The 19,314-nt window shown below is 39.6% G+C and overlaps 2 protein-coding genes across 2 annotated transcripts; both read left to right on the top strand.

Annotated features, from left to right (window-relative positions):
• The first annotated feature begins 8,702 nt into the window (after positions 1-8,702).
• On the top strand, positions 8,703-11,283 carry mrps14 (mitochondrial ribosomal protein S14). The gene is made up of 3 exons (XM_049597938.1): positions 8,703-8,831; positions 10,411-10,575; positions 10,698-11,283. The coding sequence occupies exons 1-3, from the start codon at positions 8,763-8,765 to the stop codon at positions 10,878-10,880; spliced, it is 417 nt and encodes a 138-aa protein (XP_049453895.1). The 5' UTR covers positions 8,703-8,762; the 3' UTR covers positions 10,881-11,283.
• A 1,246-nt stretch (positions 11,284-12,529) lies between these two features.
• LOC125902488 (calcyclin binding protein) lies at positions 12,530-18,217 on the top strand. The gene is made up of 6 exons (XM_049598870.1): positions 12,530-12,662; positions 14,226-14,436; positions 14,554-14,650; positions 14,767-14,866; positions 16,668-16,762; positions 17,143-18,217. Exons 1-6 carry the CDS (start codon positions 12,645-12,647, stop codon positions 17,303-17,305), a joined length of 684 nt encoding a protein of 227 aa, XP_049454827.1. The 5' UTR covers positions 12,530-12,644; the 3' UTR covers positions 17,306-18,217.
• The last annotated feature ends 1,097 nt before the right edge of the window (positions 18,218-19,314 follow it).

Raw genomic sequence — 19,314 nt, 5'->3', positions numbered from 1 at the left:
CACCAGGAGTTACCCTTCACCTGAGTCTCTTGGGTCAAGAGAGATTTGTTTTCAAAGCTTGCGGCCTACACTTCCTAGAGCACTGGTGGTCCCGCCGTAACTAAGTATAATCACAGATGTCTCTGTTTCCCTTTCTCTCTCTCTCTCTCTCTCTCTCTCTCTCTTTCTCTTTTTCTCTACCCTCCAAAGTAACTGGACTCATTTGAATTCAGAACTCATTATCTTAAGTACTTCTATTCTTCTCCTTGACAATGACATCAACACCCAACCATAAAATCAAGGGAATACAGTTTTGGGCTTTTACAAATACCCACTGAAGTGGGGGGAAACACAAACCAGCTAATGCTTTTATTTCTGGGGTTATGCATTAAACATTTTATTCAAACAACTAGTGGAGCAGCTCTTTAAGAGTTGATGGTTTTATAACATCCTCTCCTCAGCAGAGTAGAAGTGAATGCAGCATATCTGCAGATGGGAATCATCATTTTTACTTGACCGAAAAGACTCAGCTCCAAGTCTTAGAGTATTGTGATTGATAATAGTGAGTTGGTAATCTATCTACCAGGAGAAGGAAATGATAAAACAGATGCTAGGAGACAATCTCGCATACATCTGATGCCCACACGATCCCACTTTAAGAATTTAATTTGTTTGATGGACTCAATTTTCCAAATGTTTAAAATGTAGAGGCTTTGTATCTGTGTACTTTGTAAAAATTATAAATTATAAACGAAAGCTTTAAAAGTCAGACAGATTTATTGGATGGTTTCAATATTGCAGTCTGAGAAAAGAGGAAATCTGTATTTTCTCAGATAAGTTTTGTGAGGTTATATGAATGCATAAAACCCACAAAGTTTGCTGTTATGAAACTTTTCTATCCTCAAGAGAAACTTTTAAATTGCAAGTTTCGTTTATGCAATTGTGAATGACGATGATGAAACATGATAGTTTTGTTTTTTCCATCTGCTCTAAAGTTTTATCTGACATTGATAAAATGCGTCATGTATTGGTATGAATATGTAAGTTAAAGCTGCAGAAGGCAGAAATCTGGAAAAGACAAACAAAAAAAAAAAACAGCAGAATTTAAAAATACATCCTCCACCTGCTGTTCTCCTCTCACCCCTCTCTGTTTTTAGCCCCTCCGACCAGATGACCACAGTTATATGCAGCCGCTTCATGCACTAACCTGGTGTTTCCCATACACTGTTGTATTTAATCTTATTTTATTATAGAGTTGCATGCAGCCCATTTGCTCTGCTTCTCCAGAAGGAGAGCAGGCAGCAGCTAGAGAGATAGACCTTTGTTCAGCAACTGCAGAGGCTTGAAATTGGCTAGCGCAAACCCCCCAGCACTGGGTGTCACAACAGGCTGGTAGCCAGAGCAGTGCCAGCTCTAATGTGTAACAGCAGCAACAGAACGTTTGCTGATCTGGCAGACAGTCAGGGCTGTCCCTTGCCCTGGAGCTGGGGTTTGTGCTGGCTGGATTCGGATCGCTGCAGCTGCTACATGAAGGTCAGATTCCAGAGCTGTTGCCCACTCTTTGAGGTTGTCTGTCAGGGAGTGAGGCAGAAGGCGCACTGTGATTCAAGGTTCTTGCTAATGTCAGTTACATAAACGTGAAGATTACACCACAGCCATGAGCTTTTTGCTCCAGTTAGCAGAAGGCTAAACTATTAGCAACAATTTCCCTCCATCTCTCATATGCTTCACTGACATTTACAGGTGTTTTATTATGTTTTTTTTCTCACTCTCTTTCTGATGTCTTTCTTTTTTGGGGATGCTTTGCAGCATAGGCAATTGTTGCCAATGCTGGAATAGCAACTTTCTCTGCAGGACTCTCCGCCAGTGAATCAGGCTTTCACTGAGGGGATGTGCACGTATATCTGCATTTGTAGAACAGCCAATACGAACACCTTCTCTCTGAAATGACCTGCGACTCTCCAAAGTCTCCCACCACAGGCTAAATTTTCTGAAGCCTGAAAACAGACCAAGGCCCTAACCCCCAGGTGTTATTTCTATTCATTTGTAAACCATTTATACGTCAAGCATAAAACATTTCCAAAGAATTTCCTCTTTCCAAACACCCTTTCTTTTCCCCCTTTGCGCTCTTTCATAAAAATGCCTTTGTCTTAATATATTGAAATTAATATAATTGTCTTTGAAAGCTGCGATGGTTATGCATCTGTGTGATTCACTGCTTTAAAATTTATGTGTGAACTTGTTCGTTACGGACGTGAGAATACTTACCTGCATGCTATCCATAAATTTGAACAAGCTCTCTTTCTCTTTCTTACTCACTTTCTCTCTTTCCCCTCAGGGGATATGAGATATCCCTGAGGCCTGGAAAGCAGAGACCTCTGAATCAGTCAGGTCATGGCCTCAAACTAAATGAGCTGTATCTTCCTCAAATGGACACCAATGACTAAGAGGAGGAGGGGTCTGGTGGTGTGTCGGTGAATGTATGTTAGCGGCTAAAGACTGATGATTCAGTGTCTGGAAATGTCAATATGTATGCACCAGATAACCAGATAATGTTGTTAAAGTAATATTCAGTTTTACAAAAATCCTTGGACTGTTTTTGAATTGGAAACAGAAGTTTAAATGTAATATAAAAGTCAAACACTGCAGAGCTACATGTCGACAGTATTTATTTTAATAGTGTGTTAAGTTATGAAGTGCTGGAAGGCCAAAAGATCCTTTTCTCCCGTAATATTGCTGTCTTAGTTTCTCCCAAGACACACTTACACAGCCTTTAAATATAGCTGCATGACTGAATGAGTTTTCCATGATCAAAAATCCAGTCTGAATGGTTTGCTTTGTCAATGATTTATTAAATCACCTTTAAATACTGTAACATGTGCTAAGTTCTTTTCATTTGGCAAATTTTTTTTTCAAAGACATCCGGAATAAAACAATGGCCCAGTTGAGGGCCTGAAAACTGTGGCTCCGCTTGTGAAGTTTACGACATCTTGAGGAGAGAGAGAGAGTTATTTATTTTACCACGCAAGAGAAATACAGGAAATGTATACTGTATGCATCTGATTATGGTTTCATAGAAAGAGTGGAATATTTAAAATGGACTATAATCACTTCACCACATTTGTATAGACTGGTCTGTCAAGACATAACACTTTCTTGACATTAAGTGATAATCACGTGTTTGACGTGGATAAAAATAGGCACACTCTGAACTAAGGTAAAGAAAAACTGTAAAAAAAAAAAAGTATAAACATTATTGTAGACTGATCCATTGTGAAAAGAAGTGGCTCATTTATAGTATTTAATAGTTGATCTGTCAGTAAGTCAGAAATTTACCCTGTAAACAATAACAAACTGAATGCATTCATCAACTAATGGATTAAAACATGTTTTAGAATACCCATATCATTGCCATTACTCTACAACAAAGACTGGATAATTCAAAGTGTTTCAAAGATGCATGACACCTCTGTTCTCTGTGCCAACTTCCATCACATTATAGCCTCATGTAATATTAATTTATGATATAGAAATATAAGGAGAAATGTGCTTTTGCAGCTGAAGATGATGGCACTCACAACTGGTTTTTAAATACATACTGAGATGTGATTCTATACTCTAACCATGGCCTTGAGTAGTCTTAACTGAGATCACACTCAAGTTCAGCTTTAAGTTTTATGAACATATAGCGTATATATTCCACTACGATATTGCTGCTGACTGGTACAGTCTAATTATGTGGTCATGATTTATGTTCACAAAATGCTCATGTTGTACAGAGTTAGGTCGAAAGTGGGAAAGCCCACCCACTTAGAAACACAGCTGCTTGTTCATTTCTTGCAAGTCAAAGTATCTGTAAAGATGTCATTCTGATCAGAGGTGGCAGACTTGTTCACCCTGGAGTCACATATGTGTGTGTCTTTGCCTGCATATTTCACACTGTTCATTAACACTATATGCCCCTTTCCCCATCCTCCTTCTGAAATCTAAATTGTGCCTGAGTCAAATACATTACCTAACATAGATAGAGACAGAGCATCGTGCCACATTTTCTTCTCCCTGTGGTACACTGAAGATGAGTATGTTTGATGAGTCAGAGGATCCTTGTTTACTAGATTTATCTTGTTTAGGGCTGAAATGACAGAATGTCTAAACCTCTATAGCAAAAGTCTGAGTTGATGAAGACCAGAAAGGTTAGCTGGCTGCCAATGGTTGTCTGTCTTGTAATTGTTAGTGGAAACATAGGCCCTATTTACACCTGCTATTAACATGTATGCTGAATTTTGGATCAAAAGTGGGAAGCTCTAAAGGCTCAGACACAGCAAAGCGACACTCAATAACCAGAAGCCTCATGTTGCTGTGTCTCAGCCAAAAAGTTGCACATGAACACACCAAACAGACAACCAACAAACACATATGTTTTGCGCCTGTGTGAGAGGATATACCCCCCCATACCAGCAGATGGCAGTCGTCTGTAATTGTCATTAAACAGGGAAACGGGAAGACCGTCTTGATGCTAGGTAGCCAGTTAGCATATTAAGAACACAATCCGGTGTTGAAAGAACAGAGCATATTTACTGTGCGCCAGTGAACAATGACACAAACCATCAGGAGGCGTCTCTGCTAAAGAGCTCAGTGGTTAAAGAAAAACAACCTTACCCCATACAGCAAATTTGTTTCAACCTCACTCCCTCTCAACTTAACATATTTGTTTATATGCCTCACTTGAACTGAGGTGAACTGCCAATCAGAGTAATTTCATTCACCAACTGGTGCAGATGAGTTCCAACGCTCACCAACCAGCCAGCTTTGACTGATGGCCAATTGTTGGCTTGGTGTGTCAGGGCCTCAAGTGTGAATACACCCAATGCGTCTTCAAGGGGTCTTGAGACCCAGTCGCTCACCACACATTCGGAGGTGGTCTGAGCCACCTGTCTTTCAGCAGTGTGTAAACTAATGTGTCCTGGGCCACACTGAAGGACCACCTACTCAGCCAACATGGTTACTCATCCGACTCCCCACTTTCTATTGTTGCTGTCACAGTGCTGATGAACTGTCACAGCCACTCTTTTCTTTGGGAACGGTCACTTAAAGGTCTGTCTTGTTGGCCAGAATTAACACAACAGCAGTGGTTGAACAGTCCTAACAAACTCAGACCGACAATGCAACGGCTCCCACCTCTTAATAAACCCATTAATAACTGTTTGGTAATGTTAGGTGGATGCTTCTTACCCCTGTTGGTGTGTATATGGGCAGACTTTCACCAGCTGTCCCAAACACGGAGCTCACACTCCAGCATGGTCTCCTGGTGGGCGCTTACGTGTGCGTACAGCATGAAAAACCTCCTGTAAGTAGAAAACAATATGACATTTGATCTTTGGAAGCAGACATGTTGTTTGTGTTTATGCGCATAAAGAGCAAATAAGTGAGATCCGATCACAAATGGTCACTCGACAGGAATGTGGAGACGCATTCCAGTACCAGATGTAAACTGGCAAACCTGAAGCTGTCCACTTGCGATTGGATCACAATATGTATGTGCTACATGGATGCAGACAATCCATCCACATACATAGAATATTCTTGGATGACAATAAGATTACTATTTCCAGAGCTTCATGTTTTCCATGTGGATCAAATTCTACATGCTACTTCAATACTGAAGTGAAACCAATGCACCCAGTAGTCTCAGCCTTGGGTACATCATTTTGACCATGTTCACTGCACTGCTGCCATTTTTATGGATGAGGCCACTTGACTCCTGTGTCACTCAGTAATCTTAACCTATTTCAGAGACAGATCAGTTTCATATTGCATGGCTTTGTTCCCAAATCTCCCAAGTCTTTGCTGTGATCCAGCCTGCGGTCCTGATCCGCTGTAAGGCGTGAAGCTGCACTGCTGTTAAGACACCTGTCTACATAGCAACTTTATATTCAATTGCTCCTTTGATGCCGGTTGACAAGAGACTGTATTGTTATTATTCTACTGTCATTGTATTATCCACTTGTAAGGTATCAAGGATCTTTTTCTCCATTGGTCCCTTAACACAAAGCGCTTACAGCTACACACAAAAGCTCAAATGTTTCTGATTGCCATTGAATTCAGTATGAGCCATGGTAAGCCTCATACATCTATTCTTTGAACTGTCAGAGCAGTTCACATTGAGTAACTGTGAATAGATACCTTGTTCAAGGAGGCATTGGTGACAAAAGATGTTGCCACTGACTGTTAAGCTGTTTATGTTAATTTCTTATAATTGCATGTTCTCATTCCCCTTTATTTTGTCTAATGCAGTTGACCAGCATGATTACTATGCATGTTCACCCAAGTACAAGTTTTCTGTATTGCCTGTGCCAGCTGACTCACCCTTATTTAATCAGAAAGAGTCTTGTTGTTTACTCCAATCAAGCTGTTTAAGGTCTGATGAAAGAACTCCTCCAGCAGACAGGTATTTTTTGCCAATCAATGCAAAGCTTTACTCTTGCTGGCAGAACCTGGCAGCCTGGCATTTATCATAAATTTTTATACAACATGTGAAAACGTAGAAGGTCACCTTTCAGATCCTCTCAAGCCTTTGACATCTCTTTGCTATGGAGGTAAAGGAAATTACAGAGGAAATGATTTTGACTTCCTGGTGATCTTGGAACAGCCCCCTGAGAGATTTGAACTATAAGCCAAAACCAACTGAGGGCCAAAAAGCAGTTTAAAGGAATACTTCACCCACAAAACGACCATTTGTAAATCAATTAGTCATGCCCTGTGACCTTCAGTTTGTGAAGGAAACTTTTTTTTCCCGCATGCCTCCACGGAAAACAGTGAACAAAAACAACATTTTTGTGACATTGACATGTCAGTTATAACAGCATAATACAATAATATGATAGTCTTAAGGATTAGTGTATCTGTTATTTATTATTCCAGTCCAGTGTCGTCTTTTTGAGTCTGGCATAGTCCATTTTCACATCCATCCACATTCCATTTTTCTTTCAAGTTATGCTTCTTGTAGTCTCAGTATATATGTCAATTTCCCCATTAAAACAAACTTCTTCCACAATTGTTAGCCATGGCCCTTCGCTGGTGGTGTTTCTTTACCCCAGTTCCTGGTGATAGCTTTCTTGCTTGCTACTAGCAATATTTTAATCAAATATCTATCACGAGCACTAACGTTTTCTTCAGGAAATTTACATAGATAACATAACGTTTCCCAAAATACAGTTATTTTCTGACATTTCCAAAAAAACATGAGAGTGGTCTATATCAAACAATCCGCACTCTAACGGCAAACATATTGATTTATTGATAGAGGACCTCTCACAAACTCTTAAACAACTTAAAAATAATAGAATAAAAGTATTGGAGTCTGGCTTGGAAGACAGTATAGATGTATGAGTTGTGTGAGAGTTTGTAAACTGATGTTTTGATATAGTTTTGCTGTTGCTGAACAAGGTCCCCAATCAATTAGCAAATCAATATGTTCACTGTTTTCTGTGGAGGCGTGCGAGAAAAACAAAGCTTTCTTCAAAATTTCAAGGTAATATGGCGTGACTAACTGACTCACAGATGGTCAATTTGTGGGTGAAATATTCCTTCAACAATGATATATAGTGCTGTTGTGAAATGACAACGTTGTATTTTCTAAAATTAAAAAACTGAACAAAAACATTTTTCTTGCTCGACAACCATGTAATTGTACAATTAAGTGATCTGAGAAGATTTGTTGCCTGCTCACCCAGAAAAAAAAGTCAAGTTGAATATTTTCACCTTAACTTATTTCATGTAACGACAAACATACTTCAGTATTCACTTCTAGTGGCTGTGGTGTTGTTCATGATGCTATTAAGACCAGATTTACAAATACCACTATCCTTTTTAAGAGCTACATCGATACCTTTCATCGCCTGTCATTTTTCATTTAATTCCAGCCTGTATAGATTTTCCAGCCTGCTTCATAAGGTTGTTCTTTATAGAGGAAGCACTGCCTGCAGTTTGTCATGTGTTAATATTTATCCAAGAACGCATCCGCTCAAGGCTGCAAAATAATGGGGATTGTTCGAGAAAACTTTAATGGAATCTGCAGCAACTGTAATTTTTTTTCTATAAAAACTTTTAAGGACAGTGCCCCGCTGAAACATATGTTGAAAGAAGACCAAAGTGCACTGTTTAATATATGTACTTCCCTGAAGCACAAGAGTTTCATTGTTAGTGGTATCAAGGGAGCAAGGATGTGTCTGGGTTTCGGGAGATTTAAGAATAGGATTGCAGTCAGACATAAGGTTTAGATTCAGCATGAGGACAGACCATTCTCCTTTGGATAGGTGGTGAGACAGCGTATGAGCTCAAACTCAAAGAACGACACTGTCACCTGTTGGTTTTTCCATTGTACTACAAGGGTCTAATAATGCTCATCCTAACCTTGGATTGACTCCTGTAAGTCAAAACTGCAAGAGCACACAGTGATATTGAATTCAAGTCACTGCTGTTACCAAATCTAATCTTGCAGATGTCTCAGAATAAATTGTCAAATAATCACTTTGTCCTACAGAAGGAAGGCTATTTGGAGCTTATACTTAGGACTTCCTCAAAGGGAATACATATCCTCTTGAGTGTCCATCTGAAAACTCTGATTAAGCAAAAATAATCACTCTTATTAGTCAAGATGGGTAGGACTGACCCATTAAACTTGTAGATTTGATTTACTATATCACTCCTGGTCGATAGGTGGCGACATATTCAGTGTGTTATCATCCTCCTTCGGTGGTTTTTGCACAACATAATCATTCAATATGGCGGCGCACAGGATAGCATGTCTAGGGTTAAATGCCCTTTATTCCACCGTCTGCGCCCCAAAGCAGGTAAATTACCAATTTTAATGTTTTATTTTGTAGTTTAAGTGTTTTTATGGAGACAGCATCACATACAGGGACAGAATGATGGAGAAAGCAACGTTTTTGGTGTTAGCAAGCGGTCTTGCTAGCTTTCGGACGTTAGCTTTGTAGCTAATGCTAGTTAGCCTGCTCTACGACAAACTCCTCTTATACTGTTGTTAAATAATTAACTTACCTATCGAATAGACGCATTGCTGATAATAACGTAAGTGTTTTAGTGGGTTGATATATATTTATGTTATGTACACAAGTCGTGAAAGAGAAGTGAAAATGATTTGACATCATTCATGAAGCTAACGGTGCCTGGGAAGCATCCTTACCTGTGTGACACCACACTCTGTAGTGTAATGTCAGTCTGTTTGTGTCAGGTAGAAGACTGAGGGAGAGGAATTTAAATTATTTAGACACACTAACAAATGAGTGTCGAAGAATTTACAAATGAAAATGTATAAACCTGAAAGGGAAACGTGAATGGAAGCTAAGCTAGGTCTGATTAGTTTGTAGGGACACAAATCGGGGTGGAAGATTCCAAGAAGGAAGGTGATATAGGGGTTATTACGATCTGTTTTTTTGTTTTGTTTTTTGGTTAAGTTAAAAAGTTGTTAACTGTTACTAAGGGTGTTAAAATGTGTTTAATGTATGTACAAAACATACAAACTAAAGCTTCCTTTCTTAACGAAAGCTAAAAATCGTACGACTTACAGTGAGTTACCCCCGTCATCTGATCTGAATTTGGACTCTACCATTATTCCCAAACAACACAGATCAGCTTGTTAACTAAATAGTCATTATAGTGTGATTATAAAGGTGATCTGCATTGCCTACTTGAGTTCACAGCGTTTCCCAAAGTACAAAAAATACAGAAATTAAAAGCAGCAAGATCAAGTTTATTTGTCTATTTAAAACATATGTTTCTTCCAAAAAATTTTTTTAGCAAAACTGATGCTCTGGTAAGGATTAGTAATGAGGTGATACTGAGTGAGTTCAAAAGGACATGCTGTCTCAGTACTTGTCCGTAGCACATAATCATTTCAGTTCAGTTCAGTTCAGTTTTATTTCTATAGCTTAATATCATAAACCACAGTTTGCCTCAGAGGGTCTGCCCTTGGATCCTCACAGTGGATGAGGGAAAAACCCCCCAGCTGCTCTTTCTCCTCCTTAGGAAGAGCACCGCAGGAGGGATCCTTCTTTCAGGATGGGCAGACGTGAAATAGAAGTCATGTGTACAGAACAGCTCAACATAATGACATCACAGGAAAGACAATCTAATGAAAAAATGGTACATGGAGAGAGAGATGTGAATCCAAATTATAAGTCTTGTGATCACAGAAACATTTTGGTAGGGATATTTTAGTTTTCCTGTTAGTGAGTAAGAAAGGCTGCACTCATTTTATCGCCTATATGTCAGTGACCAGTGTTTCTCAATCTACTAACTGCAGAAAATCTTTTTTAAGAACAGCCTGTGACATTAGGCTCAGTCTGTGGAAGAAACTCATTTTGAGCCTTTTACTCAGTGTGTTATATTAACTGTCAAATCACTGTGCAGGCCCTGAGGACTTGCTGGGGGGCAGTGGAGCAGGTTAGGGGTTACTATGTTGACTGGAGGATGCTGAGGGACGTCAAGAGAAGACAGATGGCCTTTGACTACGCTGATGAGAGGCTACGGATCAATGCACTGAGGAAGAACACCATCCTTCCCAAAGAGCTTCAGGTACGGCGCAATATCTCTCCCCAGACTAAGAACTTTTTTCAGTGTGCTGTAGAACTCATTCATGAAAACAAACATCCAGTATGTGTAAATGATTTCAAAACTGTTTAAAAATCTTTTTGTAGGAGGTGGCAGATAAAGAAATTGCAGCATTACCGAGGGACAGCTGCCCTGTTAGAATACGTAACAGGTGCGTGATGACTTCCAGACCTCGAGGAGTGAAGCGGAGGTGGCGACTGAGCCGGATTGTCTTCCGTCACTTGGCTGACAACAACCAGATGTCTGGGATTCTGAGGGCAAGGTGGTGACATGGACGCTATGGTTGGATTGGATCATGAAAAAACAGTGTTTATTATCAGCATTCAATAAAGGCTTGTTTTGGCCTTTAGTGTTTGCAGTCTTTAGAGGTCCTGACTGTAAGAAAACAGTTCCACAACTACCCACAAATGCCCTGGAAGGTGTCAATATTTGAAGCAAATCCACTGAGATTAGAGCAGCATATTTTCAATATTCTGTATATGCTGAGGACAGGGATATGTCCTTTCTGTAGATCATGTGTGTCCCAGTCAGTAAGTTGCTTTTGCTTTCTTATGGGTCTTTATGAAAAACATATTCAAAGAGAAATGTTAGTGTGACTCCTCAGAGAAGCAAATATCCATGCAATTTACTGTACTCAGAAATGGGTGAATAAATATTGTTTTACCATACAAACCTTTTTCATATTGTTTCTTGTTTTAAGGTGTAATGTAGAATTTTGGACCGTTGTTACGATAAATGTGGTCAAGGAAAACCATACTTTCTTCCACCATCAGAAGCTAGTTACCCTTTAAAATGACCAAAGAATCACCTAAAATGAAAGCTATATGTTCAAAATGTTGCAAGCCCAATGACTCAAAGAATTTGATGTATTATATAATTAGAATAAAACAGATTCTGATATTTGCTGTATTTAGAAAACCCAACTCAAGTTGAGCTGTTACCTATTGTTACCTAAACTGAGAACACAGGATGGGGTATTAATATTAAACTTAACCACTGAACTTTTCTAGAGAAAATAATTTAATTATATACATTCAATATATTTAATCATTTTCATTACATCTACCTGAGACCATGTGCTCTCATATAAGTTAACATTAGGCCGGATATATGTAAAAACAAGATGGCAGCCATCTCTGTCAAGTTAGTCTGCAGCTGATCCTACAGAAGTGGGCAAGGTTCAAAACCTGATCATATTTTATGGTTGAAACTAGTTTATTTGTGTTTATATTGCATACAAATTTTGACCAATTTTAGCAACAGGAACAAACTAAGACACTTAATTAGGAAGTATTTGTTGTGACAATGTTATCATCTCGTCTGTGGACATTGGGACGTGATTGTTGCAGTGTTTCACACAGGCCAATTCTGTGACAAGACTGTTCCTTCAGACAAAAAGGACATTCCTAGCTTGGACTATGGAGCAAGGAGATTTCATACAGTTACAAACTGAACAAATCACAGTTTAGTTTCTGCACAGCCATGCTAAGGCTTTAAAACAAACAGTTATGAACAGTTTTAGACTTGAACAGTGACCTCAAACCCACAGAGTTACAAAAACATTAAACAAATGTTGCATTGTTTGTATTTTTGTTTTTGCACAACAATGTTTGTGCATTGAAATCAACAGTTTTACACTTTATTACACATTTGTGGCTATGAAAAACCCCCATGTCCCCATATGAGGACATCATTTAGTTCAAAAACTACTTCCTGTTCAAAGACTGCTTTGTTTATTATACTTATCAGATCCGACTAATCCCAAATAGCTAGGAGAAATGAAAAATGCATACCAAACAAAAGCTTTTACAGTGTAAATAGAATATAATTTACCATAAAAGTGGTGCTAAGTAGTAAATGGCAGTAAATTCTCCAGTAGGTGGCGGTAGTAAACCTATAGACTGACTTGGTAAACGAAGAAGAAGAAAAGTCCGCCTGCAATCCAGTCGAAGAAGAAGAAAGAAGGCGGACTGTACTGCAGACAGAGCAGGGACATATTTCTCAAACTAGCTAGCTGAACTGAAAAATCCTAAATGGATCTAACGGAACAGGTAAACGGCATGTTTCTGTTCAGCCCAGTATATGCCGACAGGGAAAATTGGGTGTCGTGAAGTTCTAGCTAGCTGAGGAAGCTTAATTTGGCTACACCTAGATGTTACATGAGTGAACTGACGCTAAAAGCAGTGCTACGTTAGCTAGCTCTGGTTGGTTGACTTAGCTAGTTAGCAAGCAACAGCGAACCGGTGTCTGTTATTCTTATCTGTCGTTAAGAATTATGTAATGTTGTGTAACTACTCAAACGCGTACCTTCCAAAGATAATAACAGTGTCCAGTCATGTCTGATAGCATGTGTCAGCTAGCTAGCTAGCTAGCAGTAAGCTAGCTTTGACTGCAACTTACCAGAACATTCTACCAACGTAATGTCAACATAACTAACATTAGCCAAATGTGGACGCTCATTTTACCATGACAGAGAGATGAAAGTGGGGAGATCCACTGAGGCTAACGTTAAGCTAATGTTTGATTACAATTTCAAACGGTGAGAGAAGGGCCCAGTCCATCTGTATAAGTTAGTTAGTTAGCATCTCATGAATACCATTTACCTTAGCGTCCCTCATGTGCATCGATAGGGTAATCGGTCCTCTTCCAGTAGACTGATTTCACAAGGCAAAAAAAGTTACTACTGTGAATGGCGCCTAACGTTTTTAGTTACATGGTGATTTGCATTAGATAAAACTATGGGCAAAAATAGAAACAGAGGAGTTCTCTCAGTCAGCTGGTCCTGAGGCTCATCTCCTCTAACAGTACAAGACATCTGGACAACCCTCACACAATCCAGTCCAAGAAAAAGAAAACAACATCAACTATTACAGACAGCACACAATGGCAAATTACCTGTCCTAACTACAGACTCAGCGATCACAGCCTGGCCATGGAGTCTGGCAGACCTGGCCCCCTAGAGAAGACAGGCTGTCCACAGAGACAGGTTGAGACAGAGCAACAGTGCCTGCTATGATGCAGCACATATGAAGAAATCATAATATTCTTTACAAATATTACATGTAAACTCCAAGATTTTGATTCACTCTCTGACCGGACTCAAATGCAACATCTACTTGGAGAAAATAGTGTCAGCGCCATAGATGCAGCAAGATATGTCAGTCACAGCCTAAGAGACAGCCAACACAACAATATATAGTTCACCTCTTCACAGCTCACACTCTGCCTTTTTATTTACTCCTTCACTTAATTAGTTTCTTAAAATTTATGTCCATGATTTTTTTGTATTAGTACACTGTTGTTAATTGTTTCTGAATTTACCATCTTAAATTGTAATTGTGCTTTGGCAACACAGGAAACGTCATGCTAACCAAGCTTATTGAATTCAAAATAAATTGAAAGATTTTGTTAGCAGGGCTGGATCCATATAATTAATGTGTTGTAATGAACACTAACTAAATAATATAATAATGGTGTTCTAGATACATGAAATGTTTATCATTTTTAACTTGAGATAATTGAACTGTTTCAAGAAGACATGTAGTGTCAAACTGTGTGTAAGAGGTCTAAATTAATGTTCATATCTCAGCGGTCGAACTGTTTCTCCAATACAGATCAACCAGTTGGAGGCAGATTTGCAGGAGCTGGGGTCACTCTTGGAGAAGGCGGAGAGGAAAAGAGTGCAGGAGCTGCTCAAGCAGGAGCAGAATAAGGTGGAGAAGGAGCTTGCAGTCAAGCGACAACAGAAGGAGAAACAAGCCAAGAGAGATGCAGACCCATCTGCTGCCTCCAAAGCAGCGTACACAGTCAAGATCACCAACTATGGTACGTTGCCATTGTTTAGTAAGACTATCACTTATTTGTGAGAAATTACAACAGTTAAGATGTGTACAAGAGCTGAAAAGCATTCGAAAATCATTCATGTTTTCCTCTTCTATCCAGCTTGGGACCAGTCTGAGAAATTCGTCAAAATTTACCTTACACTAAAGGATGTGCACAAAATTCCATCAGAAAACGTGGAGGTCAACTTCACAGAAAAGTATGATGATAATCAACACATATATATACATACAATGATCTATACACAGTGTAAACTAGTCATCATATGGCACTAACCATACAGTTGGTTGTATTTGTTCATTCTCTCTTTTGCAGGTCATTTTCTGTGCTCATAAAGGATCTCAATGAGAAAAACCATCAGATGTCAATTCTGAACATGTTGTATCCAATTGATGAAAAGGAAAGCTACAAAAAGGTAAATAAAGCACATTTGTCAGTTAAAGGAATAGACTGTGGTTTTTGATACAAAGTGGCACACGTTTCTGAATTGTCAGTTAAAAATTGAAAGCAGAACAATTCCAACAATGGAATGTAACATTCACAATTATGTTTTCAATTGTATACTACCATCTGAAACAAAGAGTCGTGTTTTCGTTAGCGTTGAACAAGCCCTTTGTATCTTCATAGGGAGTAGGTCTGCTTCCACAGAGCCTGTCATATTGCGGCACCATGTTTTTACAGTAGCCCCAAACAGACAAACTAAGTGGCTTGAGAGAGGGCCTTTTTTGTTTTTATGTTGATCTGAAGGCCACTGTAGGATCTCATAAGCCCCATTTCCACCAAGCAGTCCGGTTCAGTTCAGTTTGGTATGTATTTTTTCAGTTTCCACTGTGAAAAATTGTGTATGGTACCAATGAAACCGTTCTGTACCGTCCCCATGTTTGGTCCCCCCTCTGTTGGGGTACCTAGCACACAGATCTGGTACTAAAAAGTGGAGCTGTGAACACTGACCATTCCATTAGTTTTTCTTGTCTCTCTTGGATGACCTACACTTTTAGTAATGAGTGATCTGCAAGCGTTAAAAATATGTATTAGTTGCAGATGTGTCACTGGAGATGAGGAAAAACAGTGAGTGCTGTATGGAGCAGTGAGTGACAACAACCCCGCCCACATTTACGAATACTGTTTGGGGTGGCAATGCTAAACAGACCTATGGCTATGGTTTACTTTTGGTTCCAAAGCTACAATACCAAAAGGGTTTGGTGGACATGGGGCTATACATGCTTGGAGAGTGAGAGGTGAGGGAAGGGAGGGGTATCCAGTTGGCTGTAGTCTGCGACCTCGCTGCTAGGTGCCACTAAATCCTACACGTTGGTCCATTAAATCAGCTAGTGATGCTTAATTGTTACATAACATTGTGTTATTTTTGGAACCTTTTGTTAAAAGCTCATTAGCACACACTAGAACCTGTTGTGTTGCTGTTTAATCTGGATCAGAAATGTGCAAAGGTGTACAGCTGAGTGACATTAAGCAGTTGGACGACTCCAAAACAAACTTGCAGTGATAATCCTTAATTTACCACATTGATTTATCAAGTACTTATGGCTAATTACAATTGCTTAATGTTTCTAAAGTCCAGTTCAGCCCTAAGATTGATTGAGATGAGTTGAAACTTGCAATGTGCTTGGCTGCAATGTTCTGAAACCTGCCAGTTTACCAATGCAACAAGATGGTGTATCGTCTGTATAGCAGCAACACGCTGTACTTCCTTTCTAACTTGATGCTTTCCAGGTGCAAGAAATGAGTGAAAGATCACTTTGTGGGTGTGACATGCGCTCATACAGCGCACTGCAGCAGCAGCAGCAGCGACCCTCTGTCAGACACAGACGCACTGTGAGAACGGAGACCGCATATGTGTCGACAGTTGCGGGAATGTAAATGAGACTGAGTGGGGTTACCATCAGCCGGTTCAAGTCGAGCTGACATGGGCCAGTTCATACTGATGCAACTTTTCCCTGAGACTTACTAAATGCGGTGTCATCTCATCACAAATCGTGGGTCTGAACTGGGCTTTACATATCCAGCAGCAACAAAGAAACACGGGCATCAAGTAGGCTTAGTCTCTTTTCACACCAGCTGCTGAATTCAGGCTCAGTGTTGACTTGCATTTTACCTTTTGTTCAGTCTGCTTACTTCTGGAGGAAAATAGAGCGGCAGTCTTGTTGGCTTTTTGAAAACCCTGTCATTAACCTTCCCATCTTTCCTCCCTTCAACAGATAAAGACAGACATGGTGCTGGTCATGTGCAAGAAGAAGTCAACAAAGAAATGGGAGTGCCTAACAACGCTGGAAAAGCAGTCTAAAGATAAAGAGTAGGTTCAAAGAAATAAGGAATGTTGATTTCAGTTCAAGTAGTTTGCACAAAGCAGGGATTTTGAGTGACATAAGGCTACCGCAGCACTTTATTCATTATCATAAGGTACTGTGCAACATGTAATGAAGCTTTTAATTAGTGCCACTACTGATGCTAATGTGTGGTCAGTAACTAAGGATACAGGTGGTGTTTAATGACCATTTCCAGTACCATACAGGTCTGGCCCATTACCCCAGAGACATTGCAGTGTAGTACCATATCTGTAAGCAAGGTGTCGCTGTCTATAACGCAGCCTGGGTGAATGTCACAAGATGAGACTGAGAATCGTAGGTATTCTGTTAAATACATACTAACTGTTATCCAATTGTTCATCGACAGTAAACCCAGCATGGATGAGAACGCAGACCCCAGCGATGGCCTGATGAGCATGCTGAAGAAGATTTACTCAGAGGGAGACGACGAGATGAAGAGAACCATCAACAAAGCCTGGTCAGAGTCCCAGGAGAAGAAGATTCGAGGCGAGGACATGATGGACTTCTGAACTGCACTCGCTGCGTGTCCACAGCAGGACCAAGTGAGAGCTGCCAGGGATGCACCTGACATGACTTGAATATTAAATATCATAGGGTGAAACTCCAATAGAAATCATATTTACACGAAATCTATCAAAGTCAGTGTACAGCTCATAAAAAAAAGTTTTGGGATCAATGTCTGAGCCCTGGATGGCCTCATTTTGGCCCTGCTTTGAAAATCAAGCTAACACTGTCCTGATAGTCACGGAACACAATGCAGAAACCTCTCAATGAAAATACCTGTAAAACATAAAGGCAGTGTCCAGCAGATGGCGACCTTAACACAGCAGTCAGATTTAAAGGGGAAAATGACCACAATGCAGTTGTTTTTCTTGATTAGTGTGAATAATTCATTGTTACAGTTGGACCAGGGCACTTTAAACATGTGAGAAATGTTCTGTAAAGTCACATCTTAATATTGTTTCTGCAGAATAAGATGTTTCCAAGTGTACATTTGCCAAAATCACACTCATATTCCTTTAAACAATGACAACCAGAGGACATTTTTTACGTCTTCATATCAGCCTTTTATTTATCATTCCATAAGTAGCTCAAATAACAGCTGCAGCGCCGTTACGGCTCATGCATCTGTCCGATGTAATAGTTACATTACTGCATAGGTCTGTGTTTGACATGTAATGTATTTGACCCATTCCTGTTGCATAGCGTAATGGTCTAAAACATTCTTTAATTCCTGAATGTGACTTCCATTGTCATAGCTTTGACAGTTTCCCACTATAATTCCTATTTACAGTAGCACTATCTAAAATTGTATGTTTTATTATGATTATTTGCTTTCGGGCTTTTGTCATTCATGTATTGTTGCCTGCCCTCAGGGTGTTCATGAAGGTCTTATGAATATAAATCTTGATTTGAGTCTGCTCTGCCTCTGTCTGTCTTCTAACAACTTGCTAGACTTATCTCATCCCACTATGCATGCTGTCATCATATAGTGTCTTGAAGTTACATTCTTGTTTAGTCATGATTTAGATATGCTCTCACAGAAAAGTTGGTATTTTAGTGACTTATGTAAACTTGATCTTAACGCCTTTGTTTAAAAGGATTCTGCACAGTAAGATGAGCAATGGTTCCCAACTGGTCCAGATTTCTCCTTAGTCATTAGAGGTCCCACACTTTAATACATTCAGCATCATACTTGCGTTTGGCCATGTCATTTAGCGAGCTTTCTGTCTGTGTCAAGTAGCTGGCTGGTTGTCATTCACTCTACAGCTGGAGATGGCACTTCAAAATAAAAGCTCTGTGCTGGAAATTTACTGTACTTGAAATTAAATTGTGTTTTTTAACAAACTTGACAGGTTTGTGAGTCACTTGCGGTCCATCCAAAATGGGCCCATGACCCACTTTTGGACAGCTACCTACCAGTTGGGAACCACTGACTTAGAATATTGTTTAAGATGCAGTACTGCTTTTAATAGTTTATAAGCTGCCATAGCACAGTAAAGCTGCAATGACTAATTGTTTAGAGCAAGTATCTGCATCTTTGTATCTGTCCAACCCATTAATTTATCTGTGCCTGTACTTGTAACAGGTGGAGTTCATGTCAGAAGTGGGTAGAGTTTAAATTGAAAGTGGGTTGGGCCTGATCACAAGTTGTTCTTTTAAGCCTAAAATTTATCTGGATTAATCAGAAGTTGTGATATTTATTACCCATGACAAAAGCATTTACAGAACACAGCATTGAAATCCACAACAGCAGAGGAACCAGATGGAGTTTTGAAGACCCCAAGTTCCTCAAAAGATTTCACGTGTCCCAAGCTGTCGCAGTTAAATGATCTTGTTGGATAAACAAAGAATTGGTTGTTCTCGTTAAAAGTCTGACAATGTTTCTGTCCGTTGAGCTTCTGATCATTTTTTTATTACAAGCGTAGTAGATTAAACACCCAAATCAGGATATTCCTTTATCACAAGTACAGATAATGACACATTTTACTTGTATGATACTCCTAAGTGGCACATT

This window comes from Epinephelus fuscoguttatus, linkage group LG15, assembly GCF_011397635.1.
Source record: "Epinephelus fuscoguttatus linkage group LG15, E.fuscoguttatus.final_Chr_v1".
NCBI lineage: Eukaryota > Metazoa > Chordata > Actinopteri > Perciformes > Serranidae > Epinephelus > Epinephelus fuscoguttatus.
Note: the sequence above shows the minus strand (reverse complement) of the source record. Positions and strands in the feature narration are given on the sequence as shown.